At 31.9% G+C, this 19,949-nt stretch overlaps 1 protein-coding gene across 2 annotated transcripts; it reads right to left on the bottom strand.

Moving 5' to 3' along the window:
• Positions 1-9,548: 9,548 nt before the first annotated feature.
• On the bottom strand, positions 9,549-18,786 carry LOC105769485 (kinetochore protein NUF2 homolog). Of its 2 annotated transcripts, XM_052633527.1 has the most exons (14): positions 18,388-18,786; positions 16,558-16,651; positions 15,661-15,795; positions 14,833-15,246; positions 14,527-14,745; positions 13,903-13,993; positions 13,656-13,835; positions 13,252-13,341; positions 12,183-12,290; positions 11,277-11,330; positions 10,792-10,906; positions 10,538-10,695; positions 10,344-10,439; positions 9,549-9,930 (listed from the first exon to the last, which is right to left on the bottom strand). In XM_052633527.1, the coding sequence occupies exons 4-14, from the start codon at positions 14,994-14,996 to the stop codon at positions 9,856-9,858; spliced, it is 1,350 nt and encodes a 449-aa protein (XP_052489487.1). In that variant the 5' UTR covers positions 14,997-15,246; positions 15,661-15,795; positions 16,558-16,651; positions 18,388-18,786; the 3' UTR covers positions 9,549-9,855. The 2 variants fall into 2 exon arrangements, with proteins under 2 accessions (XP_052489487.1, XP_052489486.1); XM_052633526.1 differs by lacking the exon at positions 15,661-15,795.
• Positions 18,787-19,949: the final 1,163 nt, after the last annotated feature.

Below are 19,949 nucleotides of genomic sequence, written 5' to 3' on the forward strand. Positions count from 1 at the left end.
CGTTAAGCTTCCAAATGGCACTAGCGACCAAGTTTGGTAAATAAATAGACAAAACGAGAAATTTTCACTTATTACCCGAAAAATATGAAAATAACGAAAAACTATGCTAAAAACTCTATTTTGCTTGAGAAAAAGCTCCTTAAATGCGTCAGAAAAGCCTAATTTGCCACATCAATTTGTGGTAGATCAGTTGGGTCAGGCCAATGCAAGATTTTAAGCTTATTTTCTAGGTTTGGGCCCGAACTGAAAAATAGGCTTAAAATTTTGCCCAAGCTCGACTTAGAAAATAAATGCTAAACCCGAGCCAAGCACAACACGCCCATATTAATTTTTTTATAAAAACAATTTTAAAAAATGTAATTCATCAAATACACTAAAAATATTAAAATAAATGTTTCCCTACAAATTGAAAATACATTAAAATAGCAATAATTAAAATAGTAGCAACTTAACAAGTAAATGCCTCTTAAATAACACTAAAGTAGTTGCAACTTAGCAATTAAATGCCTCTAAAATAGTAGCTAAATTAATAATAAAATAAGAGTTATACAATATCCAAATAATAACAACAAAATAGTAGTAATATAATAGCAAAATAACAACAAAACAACATCAAAATAGCAACAAACTATTGGGGATCAACCCATATAAACAACGAATTGGAAAAGGTAGAGAAGATCAAACACAAATTTTAATGTGGAAAACTCCTTTGAAGAGGATAAAAACCACAGGCAAATGAGGCTTCAACTTTTCACTAAATGAGTAAAGAAACGATAGTACAATATGGAGAAAATAAACCTAAATGTACTAAACGTATAAACCCAAACCCCGAAAACAAAATCCTAATTCAAGAGCAAAATTCTCTCCATAGTTACCACGAAAACTCTCACCAAAACTCATCTATGACTACATCTTGTCACCCCCGAAAGAAAACTCTTGTAGTACTACATCTTTAATTGTCTTTTAATTGGCCTCTCAAAATAGGAATACAAGACTCCTTTAAATAGGCTAAGATTAAATGTCTAATCATACTAAAATATTCCTGGAGTAATTAGAGTTTTTCTGGGAAAAGATGGTAGAGTTTAATTGGGAGAATAAATCTAATTTATGTGGGGAACATGTCGCCACATCGCAACATCCCCATTCGCGTCGTTAGGACGTCGTTCGTCATCGCAATGTCAGAAGCTTCTCGTCGTGACGTTGTCGTCTGTTTGGCCAAAATTACGAGGCACACCCTACAAATTTTCACCTTGACTCGTATTTACCATACATTCTTCTCCAAGCCTCGTCACAAGCCGAAATCAATCTTTGCAGAATGTCAACCAAGCCCAAACCGTTCTCGAACTTGGAAACCAAAAGACTCCTAGTCTTTAAATCAAGGTTGTATAATGCAACCAAGGCCAATGATACACGAACGGGTGTGTGTTTCACAATAGGAGAGAAAACATCGAGGAAATCAACTCCCTCCACTTGACTATCACCCTTTGCGACCAACTTTGCTTTAAATACTCTGCTTTATCCGAAACTGCTACAATATGAAATATGTGATTCCATCAAACTTCACGATATTGAAATTTATTGTCGTCATCCCTTAACGGGTAGATTGCGAAATTTGAACCAAGCCCTGATATCAGTTTGTTGGAGATCAACCCATATAAACAACGAAATAGAAAAGGTAGATAAGATCGAACACAAATTATAAAATGAAAAATTTACCCCTAAAATTTTATATTTTATTCAATTTATCCCCTAAAATTGAAACTATTAAAAATTTCACATTTAATCCCCAATACACATAGCGGATTCTAATTCCATCCATAATCAGCCTTCAGTCACTTGAAAATTACAATATTTTCATGCTAAGTTTAGCATATTTACATATTAGTCCTTAAATACAAAACTAACAAAAGTCACTTAACAAAATAGTCCTAAAACATTTCCAAGCTTCAAAATTTTCCATTTAATATCAAGAACATTCAAAAATCATCAATGGTAATTTTAACAAACTTTAACAATTTTAAAAACGAAGATACGAGTTAGATGAACCTAGTTGCAATGATCTCAAAAACATAAAAATTATAAGCAACGAATCAAAAATTCATACCATGCAAAGTAAGGAAAGATGGCCAAAAGCTTTTGAATGTTCATCCATGGTGTTTCGGTTTTCAAAAGAGAAGAAAAAGACGATGAAATGTTATTATGTTTTTTACTTATTATTATAAACATATAATTTTAACAAATAATTTAATCCAAAAACACCACTAACCGTCCACCCACCATGATAATGGCCTAGTTGTCTCATAAGTCCCCTTATATTTACTAATTAAACCATTTAATCAATATAATTTAATAGCAATTAGGTTTTACATCTTTTACAATTTAGTCTTTTTTCTTTAATTAACTATTCAAATGTAACGACCCAATAGTCAGGAGTGTCAAAAAGTACATTCCCGAGACTCTGTTCCCATAAATTGGACCCGTAAATATTTTTATGTTAGTTGTGTAGTTAATTAGATTTTGGTTAAGTAAATTTTGTGAAATTACGAGTTGTTAAAGTATAAGGACTAAATCACGTATAAGTTAAAAGTTGATTTATAGATTGAAATAAATTAAAAGGACTAAAGTAGCAAATATACATTATTACATGTTAGTGGACGGTCACTAATGAAAGTTTAAATTATATATATATATATATATATATATATATATGTGTGTGTGTGTGTGTGTGTGTGTGTGTATATGTTATAATAATAGTTAAAATGAATTTTAACTTATGTATAATTTATAAAATAATAATGGTTATTATAATAAAAACAAAAAGAAAAAGATGTTAGCATGCAAATTAGAAAGAAAAGAAAAGAAAGATAAAAAAAAAAGAGAGAAAGGAGAACGACGGCACCTAAAGGGTTTCTAACTTTTCAATTTTAATTGGTTAGTCAATTTAGTCCCTTTTCTTGTATTTTTTTTGTATTTTTGGAATCCCGGTGTTTAGAACTACCCGACCCATGTTGAAATTTTAGCATTGATTAAGATTTTAGATGTTGTTATTGTTGAATAGTTTTAGTATTGGGGAATAAATTGATAGATTTTAAGTTAGAAATGGAAAGGGACTAAATTGTAGAACAAATTATGAATTACGAGTATTAGGGACTAAATTATGAAAAATTCAAAATTTAAAGGTATAAGTGAAAATAGGGAGTTAAATTTAGTTTAAAGTGAAATGAGTATGAAAATATAGAGTTAATTGTGAAGATTAAAAATTAGTCTCGGTTTAAGGACTAAATTGAAATTTAAGCAAATATTGTGTAAAAATTAAAATATTCAATGTGGAATTGAATTATGTAGTATTAATGTATTTTAATTGTTTTAATTCCATAGCTAATGTCGTACTGGAATCTTCGACTAAAAAGGGGAAGGATAAAATCAACGTTGAATAGCTCGGAATCCACAGTTTGTGTTTCTATAATCCGAACCTAGTTGTTAATTGTTGTATTTTGAATTATTGCATATGGTAAGTAGTTGAGGTGAGTACTTTGGTACTTTGAGATTGAATTGAAATTATAGTTGACTGAAATGGATTGAATTGGTATATATATTATGAATGTATTGATTATATGAAATTAAAATGAATATATGATTAAATATGTTAATGTGCATATATGAGAATTGGATATTGGATGTATTTGTAAATGAAATGGAACCCTATTAACTATTTCGGGCTAAGTCGGATATAGATGGCATGCCATAGGAGAGGAAGAGTTCAAGGATTTATTCGACTTCGAGTCAATGAGGCACTGGGTGATAATTTACTTCGGTTTAACCGATGAGACACTGGGTGTCAAATTATATGGTGCAAGGCGCAGTTATTACTTCTGATTTATCCGATGAGGCACTGGGTGCCAAACTGGTGTGTTGGTTGGATCCGTGTATCCGTCCGAGTCCGAGTCGTGTTAATAAGGTAATTAAATGATAAAGTTCTGTAATCGATATTGAAATAGCAAAGTATGTGAATTGGAAATGAGAATATGGATTGAAAAATGAATGTGAAATGTGATGTGATCATATATGAAATGTATGAGTGATACACTCATTAATTGAATATGGAATGAGTTGTGCCATTGTATAAATGAAATGTTGATTGACATAAGGAAAGCTATTTATATAGCAAGTGATGTGAATTGAGATATTTGTTAAACAAATCAAATATGATAACATGTGAAAATCGAGTATAGTATGAAATGATAAACTTATACAATAGTGAATTTGAAATGGTGATTATCTTGTAATTGTAAGCTTATACAATAGTATGTTCGTATATTTCAATTTAAGCATTCATGTATCATTATGTTTTAAGTGTTCGGATTACAGAAATATCACTGAGTTTACTCAGCATACGGTTTTTTTTCCGTGTGCAGGTTAGGTACTTCTCTTTTGATCACCGACTCAGCATCCAACAATGATCCTGATCTCAAGTGTGGTGATGTTTACTTTTTGTAATGGCATGTACCTAGGATGTGTTTGGTTGTTAGTTATTTTGTGAATGAGATGTAAATTGAGATTTAAGTATAAGGTTGGTTTGGTATATAAGTATATGTTTGTGTTGACACCATAAGTTTGGCATGTTGTTTTGAACCAAGGATTGGTAGGTGTTATGAACTTAAGCTTGATGTTTTAGGTAGTTATATGTTAGGCTAAATTGAGTGATTTTGGTATGCTTAAAATCTTGATTTGAATGATGCACTGTTGATATGTTTTGATGATATAAAATGTGGTACCAATGAGGGTACATTGGTTAGGCATCTAAGATGATTGTTTTGGCATGTTTTGGCATGTTTTGAGTATGTTTGATTGTATTTTGAATAGTTTAAATGATTGGTTTTTGAGTTGCTTAATGCCCAAGCAAGTAGGAAATGATAAATTTGTTGTTTAAGGTACATTTTGGGTCCACACGGGAGTGTGAGACACACAGCTTGGTGACACGACCTTGTGTCGTCTGATAAGTGTTTAGGGTGCAAGTTAGTTAGCACACGGCCTGGTACACTGGAGTGTGGGGCTATTTCGAGGGTTACACGGCCTGGCACATGGGCGTGTGACATAGCCGTGTGACCCTACTCAGTGAATTACACGGGCAGAGGCACGAGCTGGGACACGACTGTGTGTCTCTAGTTCGAATGTTACACGGGCAACGACACGACTGTGTGTCCCTATTTCGATTGTTACACGGCCTGAGACACGAACATGTGTCTCAGCCATGTGAGGCACACGGCTTGGCCACACGGCCATGTGACCTCTGTTTTCAAATTTTGTGAATTTTTCCTAGAGTTTTCAAATGATTTCAAATTGGTTCCGATTTGTTTCTAAAGTATTTTTAGGTCCTCGGAGGTTGATTTAGGAACGATATGTGTATGTATGAATAGTTTATGGTATTAAGTGAAATTAAATATAAATGTTCCACTGTATGGTAATACTCATAACCCTAATCTGACGACGGAGAGGGGTTAGGGGTGTTATATCAAACATTAAAATTTTCGGGCCAAAATTTAATACACCTATTTAACAACTCTGTAAATATTTTATTTAAAAAAATATTTATGGGCTCGGTTTATGGAAATGAGGTACCGATTCCTCATTTTTTAAAACTACTTGACTTTAGGGACAACTCACTTACACTTAACTAATTATCCAATTAAATAAAAATTATCAAATAAAATTCACTTTATCATAATACTTGACTCGTAAATATTAAATAATAATTACACACTCACTCATTGGAATTATGGTCCCAAAATCATTATTTCCGATACTACTGAAAAACGGGTTGTTATAGAAGGAATGGGGGAGGTGCAAACTTTAATTTTAGTGTTGATAGTGGGAATAGAATATCTTTATTTTTATATCATAAAAAATAAATTTAATTATAAATTAAATACAAAATAGAATTTGGTTCAGTTTCGAGTAATTATGTTTTTCAAACTTGAATTCCATAAATGGTTGAAACACACGGTCGATTTTCAATTTTGAGTATTTTACTTTATATAAAAAAACAAAAAAATATCTTTAATATTTACTACTTTATTAAAATAAAGAGTCTTTTAGTGATTTAACAATTGAGTTGAGACCTAATTATGGATGACATCAACTTAATCAAAATCTTTAAATACAATATATATATATATATATATATATATATATAAATCTATATTATTAATAAAATCTTTGATGAGTTCGTGTCATGAGTCAACTAGGCATCAACTCGATTGGGAAATTACAAAAATGTTCTTTTGTATTTAAAATAAGTTATAATATTCGAGGATAATTTAATCTTTTAATTTAAAAATAATAATAAAAATATACATAAGGTGAGATTTGAACCCATGTCAATTATATTGAAAAACTTTAAATTTATCACTCAACTAACGCATTATTTTAATTTGCTTATTCATTTTAATTTTATTATACAAAATTTATAACCTCCATCAATTATATGTATTAATAATATTGCTAATTGAAATGTTGTTACAAATTAATTCGACATCAATATAGCATTAATGGCAACACCATGATATATTCTTTATGTGTTTAAAGTTCCTCTTTTTTTAAAATTTTAATATGGTACTTATTTTATGTTTTATTATTAATTAATTTTAAATAATACATTTATATGTTATTTTTATTGTGTTTTAATTATATGGTTTCCACACGTATAAGCGCGCTGCTAATCTCTGTTTAACTGAAGGCCGAAACGCATTGTTTAAATCACCTTGTTTTTTTTTTCAGTTTTAATTTTGTCTCGTAACACTCTCATCGATATTTTTCCCTCACTTTCTCGGCAACCAACCACTCGAATTCGAACCCAGAAAATGTCGTCTTTCAATTACTTTTTGCAAGGAAGACAACGACAATTGGCGAGCTGGTTATCTGTCAAAACGGCTGATCAGCCAATTTGGAAAGTGGAGCGGGCAAAAGTTGTGATGCTGATTCCAGGAGACATCATCAGCATTAAGTTGGGAGATATTGTCCTAGCAGATGCACGTCTCCTTGAGGGTGATCCACTCAAGATTGATCAGTCCACCCTTACCGGTGAGTCTTTGTAAACAAGAATGCAGGGGATAAGGTATTCTTTGGTTCTACTGAGATGCATCTCAGTGAGATTGAGGTTGTTGTTATTGCCACCGACGTGCACACCTTTTACGGGAAAGCTACTCACCTAGTTGATAGCGCCAACAACATAGGGCACTTCCAGAACAGTATTGACCTATGCCATCTCCGAGATGATGTGAAGAAGAGAGCTCAGGATATCATTGCTAACTTCATAGATTGAGGGATTTGCCTAACCTCAGAAAGTCCGATGAATTGATGAAGTAGAATGGAGGATTTGACTTAGGGAATCGAATTAGACGTGGTTTTATATATAAAAGGAAAATGAGATTTATATATAATCATTAATTTGCACATTTTGTTGTGTAGAAGTAAAATTGCTTTTTTGTATATCAAAATAGAAATTATTATTTAAAGAAAAAGGTTTGCGGTAACTTTATAGGAAATTTATTATGTTTTTGGTATTAAATAAGAAACTTTTTTTTAATAAATTTATATTTATGTATATTCGCATATATATATATATATATTTAAATGAATAAGCTTAAATTGTTTGTTTCTAATAATAGTGACAAGTGGAAGTGGAGAGTGATCATGCTTTTTTTAGTTGACATTCTACAAAATGGATTAACTGAAAACAATAGCGTCGTTGAAGTTAGGATGATTCATATTTGAGTTTCAAAAAATTGGTAAGTGAGGATTAGATTCATCTATAGAGATTGTAACAAAGTTACTAACTGTATGACGAAGGAGGCTAGAGGTAGTTTGGATCAATTGATTACTTTTTTTGACTCACCTATCTTTGTGCGGCGAATTTTGAAAGTAAATACGCATCATGCACTGTATACGAAAGCTGTTGTTAATTAGGCTAGATAGTCTTTTAGCCTAAACAGTGACGTAAATAAACTTGTCTTTTAAGTTTGATCTACGCAAATAAATTCTCAAATTTTAATTGATAATATGATGTTAAAATAGTAATTAAAAATTTAAAAATCAAATTAAGTAGAAGTGTGAAAGGAGAAATAGGAAATGATATATTGAAAATTGGTTAAAGGAAATTATCCTCTGCTTTGTCTAAATCCAAAACACTAGTAATTAATGTTTCTAAATGTCCATTTATTTCCCATAATCTTTTTGTTTTACGGATAAATTGTATAAATAGTTAGTTAATTATTAGTGTGTTTTATTTTGATTACCTAAGTTTAAAAATATTTATTTTAGTCATTAACATTATCAAAATTTAATATTTTAATCACTTATTTATTACATCACTAACCAAATATGACGTAACATTTTTATTGGCATAATAATAAAGTTAACCCTCCAATGTTTGTATATTCTATCTATTTAGTTTTAATTCTAAAATTTCCAATAAATTTAACTCTCAACTTTACACATTCTATCAATTTAGTCTTGATTCTTAAAAATTCAAAATTTAGAAATATTCAAAAGTTCATTTTTCGATAAAAATATAAACAAAATTATAAAAATATTTATAAATAAATATCTATTTTTTCATTTTCTAACATGACATATATTTATCAAAATAATAATTTCATAAATAAAGCCATTTAGGGGGAATCATAAAGAAGACTTAAACAAATTTAGTTCTTCCCTCTTTTTTTTCAACATTAACGATCATTATATTTAGGTTTGGTCAAAAACTACCATATAGAATTAAAAAGTGTAAGAATCAACATCTTTCAAGTTATTGCATAGAACAAGTTTGTTGCATTTAAGGTTGTATTGGGTGTGCATGATTGAAATTTATAAGTGAGAACAGGATAACTGATCGAGTTTTAGTTTTGTTTGCGAAGGTGTTTTTTTATTATAAATATTTTACTTATAAAATTATTATTTTAATAAATAAAATTCATGTTAGAGAAAAAAAGGTATAATTATGTATTTTTATAGAAAACTAAACTTTTACATATATTTTATTTTAAAATTTTAAGAGTCAAATATTAAATTGACGTGTAAAATTGTGAGTTAAATTTGTTAGAATATGTAAACATGAGAGGGCTAAATTTGTTAGTACGTTGATAAAAATACCACGTCAACATTTTATTAGTGATTTAATATAACGTTAGTAATTAAAATAGAAAATTTTAACACTGATATTAGTAATTGAATAACTATTTATATAATTTACCGACATTAACTTTATACATGAAAAAACAAAACCCAAGATTGGTTTGAGAAAAGAAACAAAGTTTAAAATGCAATGAAAATATAAGTTAAAATAATATATATAACTTTCAATACCCAGAAAAATATGATGGCAAATTCACCTTACCCATGTGTCCAAAAGACCAAACTAAGAGAACACCCAACAGCTCTAAAAAAACTGACTGTTTAGGTATTCTCATTAGGTGAAGACAAGAACTATCTTAAGAGTTAACTATAAAAGCAAATCTACTAATTTGGATTTGCAGGTCTCACTAGAAATATTAACATTATATTATGGTTCCATTCATCACCTTTGAACTGTAAATCAAGCAAGCAACATACAAGCTAAAGGGTAACACTACCTTACATATCTTCTACGGAACACCATAACAAGTTGATATTAGAATTGTTTTTTGGGTACACACTATAAATTCAACTTGCTTACAAGCCTCATATACAGTAATGGGAAGTCCATATGAAATTAGTAGCAATAGGCGATCAAATCAATATATATTACTGCTACGCACTAATAACAACTTACAATCGAGTGGCTTCCTGAAATTAAAGTTGAAGCCTGGTTATAGCTACTCAATCAAATGTTGTCTTTGTTCCATTCCCATCCACTGGCAAGAGGAGCCCAATAGAGGATGAATATTGTTGAAACTGCACTCAAATTAACATTTTCAGCTCATGAGATTAGACTCAAGCCTTCTTATATCAACTAAAACAAATGAAGTTTCAAATATACAATGAACTCAGCATAAGACAACACAGACGAATACAGCTCAACAACAGCAGCAGAAGTAGTAGTAACAACAACAACGCATTATTATTCTTGACGGCCAGATATTGCAATCTCACATCCTCCATAGCTTGAAAGAATATTTACTAATAGTTCTTTATTTTTTTCTGATAATTATCAAATAATAATTCAATTCTAACTAAACTGAGCTCTTCTAATAGTCCTAGTTCAACAAGATTTTTACCGGTTGAATGAACCAAAGAAAAAATATTCAATTTTTTTTATAAGCACACATGTAAAGACAGATTCAAGGTTAACATAAGCGAAACAGTACCTGTTTTACAATCTCTTCACACTTACTAATCAATTGCTGAACTTTAGCAGCTCCAGATTCTCTTACCATACTGGTCTTTATCGTTATGGAGTCCACCTAATAAGTTTAAGAAATACAAATGGGAGTTGTTGAGCAACTCCTGGTAGAAAGTAGAGACAATTTGGTACCATGGAATAAAAAGACATGTCGATTACCTCTGCTACCACATCTTCAACCTTCTTCTGCCTTGCTTCCAGCTCACACCGCTTAGACAACACCTCCGACTTCAAACTGTTCAAATGTTTGGTAGATTCCTCAAACTTGAGATCTCTTTCTTTTTGTAACTGCCTTTTGTGTTCATCCAATTGTCCAACTGGTAAAATAATAAAGATAAAAGGTTTAAGCACCTACATAGTGGTTTAAATTTAAAAATAGACAATAATACAACATAGCTGGAATAAGAACCTGCCTTTTCCTTCCCATTCAATTAGTTTAGCTTCAAGTGACTTGTCTAACACAACATCATCACTTAACTTAGCTTTCAAACCCTTGCATTCTTTTTCAACTGATTTTGCAGAGTTCACCTATTAAAATGAACAATGCTATAAACAAGGTATTTAGCTTATTAAGTGGTTCTCAAGCAAAGTAAAAAGGCTAGCATTCAAAACTCAAAACTTTTCCTTATAGGAAACAAGTTATTCACTAATTTAAGGTAAAGGAGCAATAAGAGTTGCAACTTTATTAAAAGCTAAAACTGATATTTATTTGAAAATCCCAAGTAGGTTTATTTTTGTTCCCCCCCTTTCCCTTTTTTTTTCTTTTTCTGAGAAGGGGGTGGGAGAGGATTTTGTTCCAAAAGACAAGCCATAGAAAACTTATTAGTGGAAGCCAAAGAAATTGCTACTCAGTCTTAGAGAAAAGGCACAAAAAGGGACTGGCCCACAGTCCGTGTACCTGTTCATGTATAGCTTGCATCAAGGCAAAGTGCTTCGACATTTTCTTTAGAGCCTGTAGCAACACCCAATATTAAGAATAAGTTATCCATTGCTTTCTACCATATGAAGTTTGTAAGGCGTTCATGTCAACTAGATGCCCATGCACTTTAATGCTTTTCCAGATATTTAGCTTTCTGAATATCTTTCTAGTTGGCTCTTCTGATGTATAATTAACTAGTAATGTTTCATATCTTTCTCCTATTTGAGATATTTTGTCACCTTTGTTTGATAAAATTATTGTTGAAATGTGAGAAGGAAAAAAGTACTTACTTTGATTGCTAATAGATACACAAAAGTTCAGATTTAACAGTATGAAAAAATATAGAAGCAAGCTTCCTAGGGGAAAATCTAAAGTTTGATAGCCCAATGATAAATCAATCTGTTCATAACTCAAATGCATGCATGTGAACATGCTTTCATCTCTGCTCATGTTATTTGTCTAAAGCTCCCAACAGAATCCAATCTTATAGGAGCAATACATGATTCTGGATTTTTCCAACAAAACAGGATACAAAAGAGAGAGTGAAGTAAGAAGTTCATTGATAACATATGATTGAACACATTGAGGATGGAGATACAAAGAGAAAGACGACAGGATCTTGCACAAAAGGTGAGGTAAGCAATTTTTTAACTCTTATATGAAACAGATAAATGTGCATTCTTCTAATATTAAGATCAATAAATTATGAAAATTCTCATGATGCATTCTCTCATATGATTAATGATGATAAGTCTGACAATAACACCTGATGCATTTAATTAAATAAAATCATGCAAGCTAAACTCTCATCGACTCAGCTTTCAGATGAATGATGATAAGCCATACAATGACACCTGATACCATGGTTTATGACAATGAGCATACCTTGCTGTAGACCTCAACAGTGGCAGTTTTCTCCTGAAATGACTGAATAGCTGACCTTTCAGCATTCTTTGCCTCATCTCGAGCTAATTTCTTCTCCTCTAAAGCTCTCTTTTTGGCAAAATAAAAGTAAAGAAAGAAATACGGAGAATAATGTTTTAGTGCAAAAGGGCAGTCATACCATCCACAAAGGAGTGAGTAACAAACTAACCAACCTACATTAAATACTCCAATCAACATGTCAATTTACCAAAGAAAAGTAATTAGCACTAATTTACTTTTCATATAAATGCTAAGGGAAAACAACTTTAAATACTGCAAGATGATCATGGCGCTTGCCATATGCCTGTAAGATCTAAAAACAAAGTTGAATCAAAGCTGAAACTTCAGATACTAGAAAAATGTACAAGTATAGACACCTCTACTTGAAAGGATGTGATAAGAATTGAAAGGTGCCAAATCAGATATGCAACTACTCCATGGTTCTAACAAGGATGAAAATAATGATTAAATAAAAAGTAAGGGATGAAAATAATAAGCAATAACGGGGCATGAGAAAAAGCCGCCTACAACCAGAAAAGGAAAAGAAAATCATATAAAGTTTTAGATGTGCATGTAAGGTTTGATGACAACAATGCTATAATAATATAAAGGTGGTTTCAGGCTTGATAGCAAACACATAAATCAGGGTACATATGCTAGCAGGATAATTAGGTCCTCAGTGGAACATGATTCTATTTTATGCTTTCTATCCAAGTTAGATGCCCTAGTCAAGCATGCCAGATACAATTTTTGGTCACAACAATTAGGACAGCTATGTATAATGTGTCTTGGTGTAAGCTAGAATTTCCCAAATCCTGAGACTAAAAGTGTAATTACACAATACCACTGGAAGAAAAATAAATAACCATATATAAAAACACAAACCACAAAAAAATAAACTCATACGAGAATCCCATTTGGAGTAGCATCATTAGCATATATACTTGGTTTATGAGAATCAGTAACAGCAATGCTTTACTTATCTGAGCCATAATCACCTAAGTTAAACTTAATAAGAAGGAATATGCACCTGTAGTTTATCTGGTGACTGAACTATTTTTGAACGCAGATTTGCATTTTCTTGGACACTTTGAACCAGGTCAAACTCAGCCTTCGAAATCTGTAAAGAAGAGGCTTGTCATAAAAGGCAATAATAAATAGCACTAACGCTTGAAGAGGGGAAACTATAATGCATGTATAAAGCCAAAATCACATTGAACCTAAAAATTTAAAACAGTTACTGAAAAAAGGGAATCTACATTAGGATCAAATGGTGGTCTAATCATTAAAAAAAAAAAGAAAGAAAGAAAGATCATCTCACGCATTGTCACCGTGTCTACATATATAGGTTAGCTCTCCTATCAAAGTTGAACACTTGTCGCCATGTCTACATCAGTGAAATAAAGCTTTTGTAAGGAGTGCTAACATTCTAACCTTCTCATCCATTTGCCCAGTCTTCTCCTTCAAATTCCGAAAAGAAGTTCTCAGTGACATCTGGTTACTGTTGAGGCCAGCAATCATCTCACGCAATTCTTTAACTTTTGATTCTACCTCTTGAACTAGTGGTAACTCCCTTTCTCTTGCTTCACTGTAACCTGCAATCTCTGCATTCAACTGCATGGAAAAGATATGGTGAAAATTGATCTTTATGCTAAAGTATCACATGTCATTGTGCAAATACCTGAGAAATCTTAGCCTCCCACTCCTTCCGCTGATCATCTAGAAGGGCCAGTTCCTCTACAATAGGTCTTAGAAGATTCATTTTTGTTTCTCTGAGATGGAAATCAACAAACAAAATACTTAAATGCATGCAAGGCCGGAAACGATTGGAAAACTGATTAAAGGAAATTTATTGTGATACACTGTTGGTTGGGAACCAGAATTTCAAATAAAAGGCCATCAGAAAAGAAGACTAATCTGAGAAAATTGGGATTAAAAATATCTGTATACCAAGAAAAACTGCTATAGTGGTCATTAGACCGACTTCCACTTATAGCAGAATGGTATATCAATATCATCCCAGAAAACCACAACGTGACACATCATATAGGCTTTTCCATGCCAATTACAAAGATTAAGAACTTAATAAAACATTTCAAATTATTGAAAATTATGAAACCATTTATGCTCTATGCTGACATAGTAAATTTAAATAAACATTTCACATCCAAACTACTTGAACCTACAACTGAACTGATTAAAGAGGGCTATATAACAATTTCTTGCTTCTAAACCTAACCACTAAATGAGGCAACTAAAATTGAAGTAAATCAAAACCAAAACTTTCAAGTCAGGCAATGCGTACTTATAAAGACAAAAATTGAGGATTCCGCTGAGGAAATGCTCGGTCCGACGCGGATCAGGTTTGATCAAATCCCTAAGGTTAAATTGCATCGGACAATTAAGAGAAGCCATCACCTCTCTTAGTCTGCAATACAAATTCATAACCTGGAATGAACCAATTAGAAGATCTGGGTTCTCAATTTGCTCCAATGCTGAAAACTCAACTTGCCCTTGGTCTTCCCTGCAAAAAGCAAATAATATTATTAAGAAATATCAAAAGAAGAAGAAGAAAGGAAATTGGTTTTATGGAGGAGGGAAAGGAGCAGACTCGTTGAGAGCGTCAAGGTAGATAAGGAGGCGTGTATAAAGATTAGAGATGAAATCGGGTTTGATATTCTTGAAATCGTTGTCAGTGACTGCAGCGATCTGTGACTCCGCCAGGATTGAAATTATGTCACTACGTGAGAGTATAGGGTAATCGAAAGACGACATTTTCTGGGCTCGAATTTGAGTGGTTGGTTGCCAAGAAAGTGAGGGATAAATCTCGGTGAGAGAGTTATGGGACAAAATTAAAACTGGAAAAAATAAATAAAACAAGGTGAATTAAATGGTGCGTTTCGGCCTTTAGTTAAACAGAGGTTAGCAGCGAAGTGGGTAGAGAAAAGGGTTAGCATCGAAATGGGACCAATTGAAGCCCCCCTTCAAACACAGCTGACGTCCTCAAAAGAGAAACCTTCTTTTTCTACATAATTAGCAATACCAAAGCAAAAGATACATACATTAGTCAAGCTTTAGTTGGATTTTTTAAAAATAAACCAGTAATATGATTCAAATATGAAACTAAGTCAATATAATACTATTCTTTCCCCAGAAACGCATAAGTCAATTTAGAAACAAAGATGACAACATCACGCTAATGAACTCCTGGACTGAATACATTTACAGCCATGAATTATACACAGCCACCAAATTTTCAATTCAAACTAATTAGTTATAGGCCTATGATGAACCAATTCTAACTTCTATTAATAACCAAAGAGATTAAGAGGTAGCCAACACAAAACACATATAAGAGAAGTTAAACATCAATAACTATTACAAAACAGTTAATAGAAACCTCATACTATAGAATAAAAAAAAAAGTAAAAAGAAATACCCGGGATTGGAAAAGCTGGTACAAACTTCTCATTTTTTCACACCAAAATTCACATATCTACTCTCATCAATAATCACAAACCATTAATCATCATCCAAGACCGCTTTTTTATTCCATTTACAAACAGATTCCAATCTGCGCCAGTTCAATTTCTTACACCAAGTCAACCAAAATACCACAATAACTCGGATAACCTAACACCCAAAATGAAATCTACAAACTACACTAAAATCAAACTTCTCAAAATTAAACACACACAATCTTAACCTTTTGCCCGTACAATTTTGCAGAAAAAAAAACAAATCTAAACAGAAACCAAATAGCAAAATTATCGAATTTTGAAAAGAAAAAAAGAATTAAGCTGACCTTGCCTTGGCTCTAAGCTGGAATGCAAAGCACCAAGGATTACATACGGATATAAGTACTAAGTAACCAGGGTAATTCTTTAGAAAAAAAAACAGTAACTTTTCAGGAACTAAGCAATGAAAAGGAAAGGGAGAATAATAAAAGAAAAAGAACAAAGACAAAATAAAGAAAAAATGGAATAATGAAAAAGGGGGCTACAGCCTGAAAGATCAGAGGAACAAAATGAGTTAGGGTTTTTAAGACATGGAATGTATAGTAATACGTTCTCAAAAGGCATTGTGTGCGCAAGGAATATAAGGAATAAAGGTGACCAAATAAACAGAACCTAAAAATCCTTACATGCAAATTTATATGGAAATATATCAAAAGAATATATATACATGCTGATTTCACTTGCAGATGCATGCAGCAAAATTTATATGGAAGGTGCCAAATAAACATTCACAGACATGCAGACAGGAAATAACAATCAAATAAAACAGCACACATCAATGTTATTCCAAACAAAATCATGAGATTGTAGAGAGATACCTTGGGTGCATATGAATGGCCAAGCCAATCGAAGGACCAATTGAAGCCCCCCTTCAAACACTGCCGAAGTCCTCAAAAGATAAACCTCCTTTTGCTACATAATTAACAATACCAAGTGAAAGATAAGTACATTAGTCAAGCTTTAGTTGGATTTTTTTTTAAATAAACCAATAATATGATTCAAATATGAAACTTTGAAAGAAAACAATCACAGTAAGATCAAAAAGGCAAATACACTGTGTTTTTTACAAGGAAGAAAACAACAACACATAGTTAACATCATCTAATGCAACACAATAACCATTCTTAACTACTTTGTAATATAAAACAATCTCTTCGGTTCAATTACATCCCTAATTCCAACCATGCCATGCATTTAGATATTACCTGAATAGTTCAATCGAAATCCATTTCCAAATCATATACACACCAGCACACAAACAATCCCAAATAAGTTCATCGATGAGCTCCACTCAACCATTTTAAAGAAAATCCACCCCAATCCTTACTGATGAGTGCAAGCACCTAGCGGTATGAAAAGAAACCCGAATATGCATTGATCCATAAAATGACTAATATTCACCACCTTAGCAACAGGTAAATTCCGAGACTGAAAAAAATTCACAAATCTTCCATTCCAAATATGACCACGTTCTTCTAGTTAAATTGAGGTTATTTGATCCAAAAATCTCTTGCTTTCAATTCTATTAGAAAACACACAACAATGCCATACAAACTGCATTTTTCCTTGAAAAAAGAAAATCAAACAGCACTCGTATAAGGTAATAATTATCAAACCATTGGTCAAAGAAAATTTTTAAATTCTCTTTTAAGCTAACCCAAAACAAATGATCAAAAGAAAAAAAAAGTTAATTCAAAACCAGAATGCATTGAGAAATCAAGTAAGACAACAAATGAAGAAGAAATTGATAATGCAATTGTTAAAGAATATATTCAACAAGTCATTTATCCAGTCTCATATAAGAACCAACAACCAATAACCAAATCAAAATTATGTTAATCTAAGGGTTGCGACTAGAACCTATTCACTTAAAAGATTACAACTCAATTTCCCTTCATGTAAACATGCTATAAGCCTAGGTAACCCAGATGAATATAATTCTAACTTTAATCAAAATCTGAGCATTTTCACCTCATGGATATATCAGTAATCACACAAAACTTCCCATTCAGCTGATATATAGAGATACCTTGGGTCTTCCTGAAATTTTCAATCAAAATCCCTTTGCAAATCATACCCACCAGTACACAAACAATCACAACTAAGTTCATCGATGAGATCCATTCAAAACTATTTTAAAGAATATCTACCCAATCCTTACTGATGAATGCAAACACCTGGCAGTATGAAAAAAAAACGTCTATGCATACACGAATCAAGACAATCTCCACTATGACCATGAAACCCAAAACAGCACAATACGAAATGCAAAAAAAAATTGGATTGAAGAAAAACTAAACCCTAATACTGAATAACAACCTAGAACATTAAAACTTGATACAGAGTGACAACAGATGTTTCCCCATCTTAGACAGTCTTAATTTAAAATTGTCAAAAGAGAATCAGTGAAAAACGAATAAATTGTCAAAAGAGAAACGCGAACATTATCAGCTTCAGCAAATAAAAAAATTGAAGAAATCAAACAGATGAAACCTAGAAAATGAGAATAAAAACGGATAAAGAACTAAATCATTCCAAGAAAATGTCGTTATCAACAATATAAATGCCAGATGAAATCTTGATTGCAGTGGTTGTTAAATGAATCACTAAAAGAAAAGGAAAGTGGCAAAAGATAGACCGATTAGTACCTTTTTAGAGATGATTTTCAATAAGACGAAGCTAACAAAAAGCAGAGAGAGCTCTACTAAAAATCGGAAATGAGAGTCAAATCCAAATCACGGAAGCGGTAGAGTAGATACATTTAAGTACTGAGAAGACCACCACAAACAATCGTTACGATGTTGTCGGCAGCGGCGAGAGTGAGAGAGACTTCTGGGTGAAAAAAAAATCAAAATAATGAAAAAAGGAAGATAAACATCACACAGTCTTTTTTTTTTTTGTGACGTCTCCTTTTCAAATTCCCCTACATCCGAATTTGTTTTAGGTTTTTAAGCCGGAAAATATACTGAGGAGCAAGAGAGCTGCACTCCGGTGGTATCAGTTGGGCCGAGGGAGATGGAGAAGGAAGAAGAGGAGTAAAGAGTGAAAAATACAAAATAAAAAAGAAGCGAAAACCCATCTGCGACCGTCACGAGAAAAAGTGCAAAGGCAAAAGGGGAAATTTCTCTTCAGTCCTTGTAATTTTTTCCATAAACTATTTTCTAGTTTTTCCTTTTACATATTTGAATTTTAGTCCTTATACTTTTAATTGCTAGCCATGTAACTTAACTAAAGAAAATACTTTATATTAACCTAGATTTAACAAAATAATTTTAATAGTGTTAACAATTTAACTTAAAATTTTGCAAAGTAAATGGACTACATTCCTAAAAAAAACATATGGCTTAAATTTCATATTTACACAGATTATAGGGACCTATGAAATATTTTAACCTTCTTAAAATACATCCTATATAGACGACACTAATAATATCTTCGGTATATATAACACATATGTTGATGAATAAATTAATTTATCATTATATATACTACCATATCAAAACCTTGAACCTCGAAACTTGATGCCTCAAAACCCAAAACATAGGTATTATGTATATCAAACCCTAAACTTGAAACCCAACCCATAAACTTTTAAACATTGAAACCCTTAAAAACCTAACCCCAACCTTTAAACCCTAACCATTAACCCATATACATAAATAATAATCCTAAATCCATAACCACTAAACCCCAAACAATCTAACCTCAGATCTAAAAACTTAAACCATAACATTTATAAATCATAAACCTTGAACTATATAAACCCTTAAAAGTATAAGGTTTAAGGCTAAGGGTTTGGGCTTTTTAGGTCGAGGTATGTGGATTGGGGGTTAAATGTTATGGCTTGTAGTTTGGGGTTTTTAGTTTAGAGCTTCATTAATTGGTTTTTGAGTTTAATGCTTAGAGTTATGAGTTTTTTTGGTTAGGGATTATGGTTTAGGATTTTGAGTCTCCAATTTTAGTTTTATGGTTTATGATTTATGGTTTATGGTTAGAGTTTATGGTCTAAAGTTTTGGGTTTTTGGTTGATTTTAGGGTTTTAGGTTTAAGGTTTAGGGCTTCAAGTTTTGGTTTTGAATTTGGAGTTTTGAGTTTAGGGTTTTGAGTTTCAATTTTTGAGTTTTGAGTTTCAGATTTATGGTTTAAGGTACAAGGTTCACAATTCATGGTTTAAGGTTTTGGATTTATAAACAATGTTTAGTGTTTATAT

Source organism: Gossypium raimondii, chromosome 7 (assembly GCF_025698545.1).
Source record: "Gossypium raimondii isolate GPD5lz chromosome 7, ASM2569854v1, whole genome shotgun sequence".
In the NCBI taxonomy this organism is placed as follows: Eukaryota; Viridiplantae; Streptophyta; class Magnoliopsida; order Malvales; family Malvaceae; genus Gossypium; species Gossypium raimondii.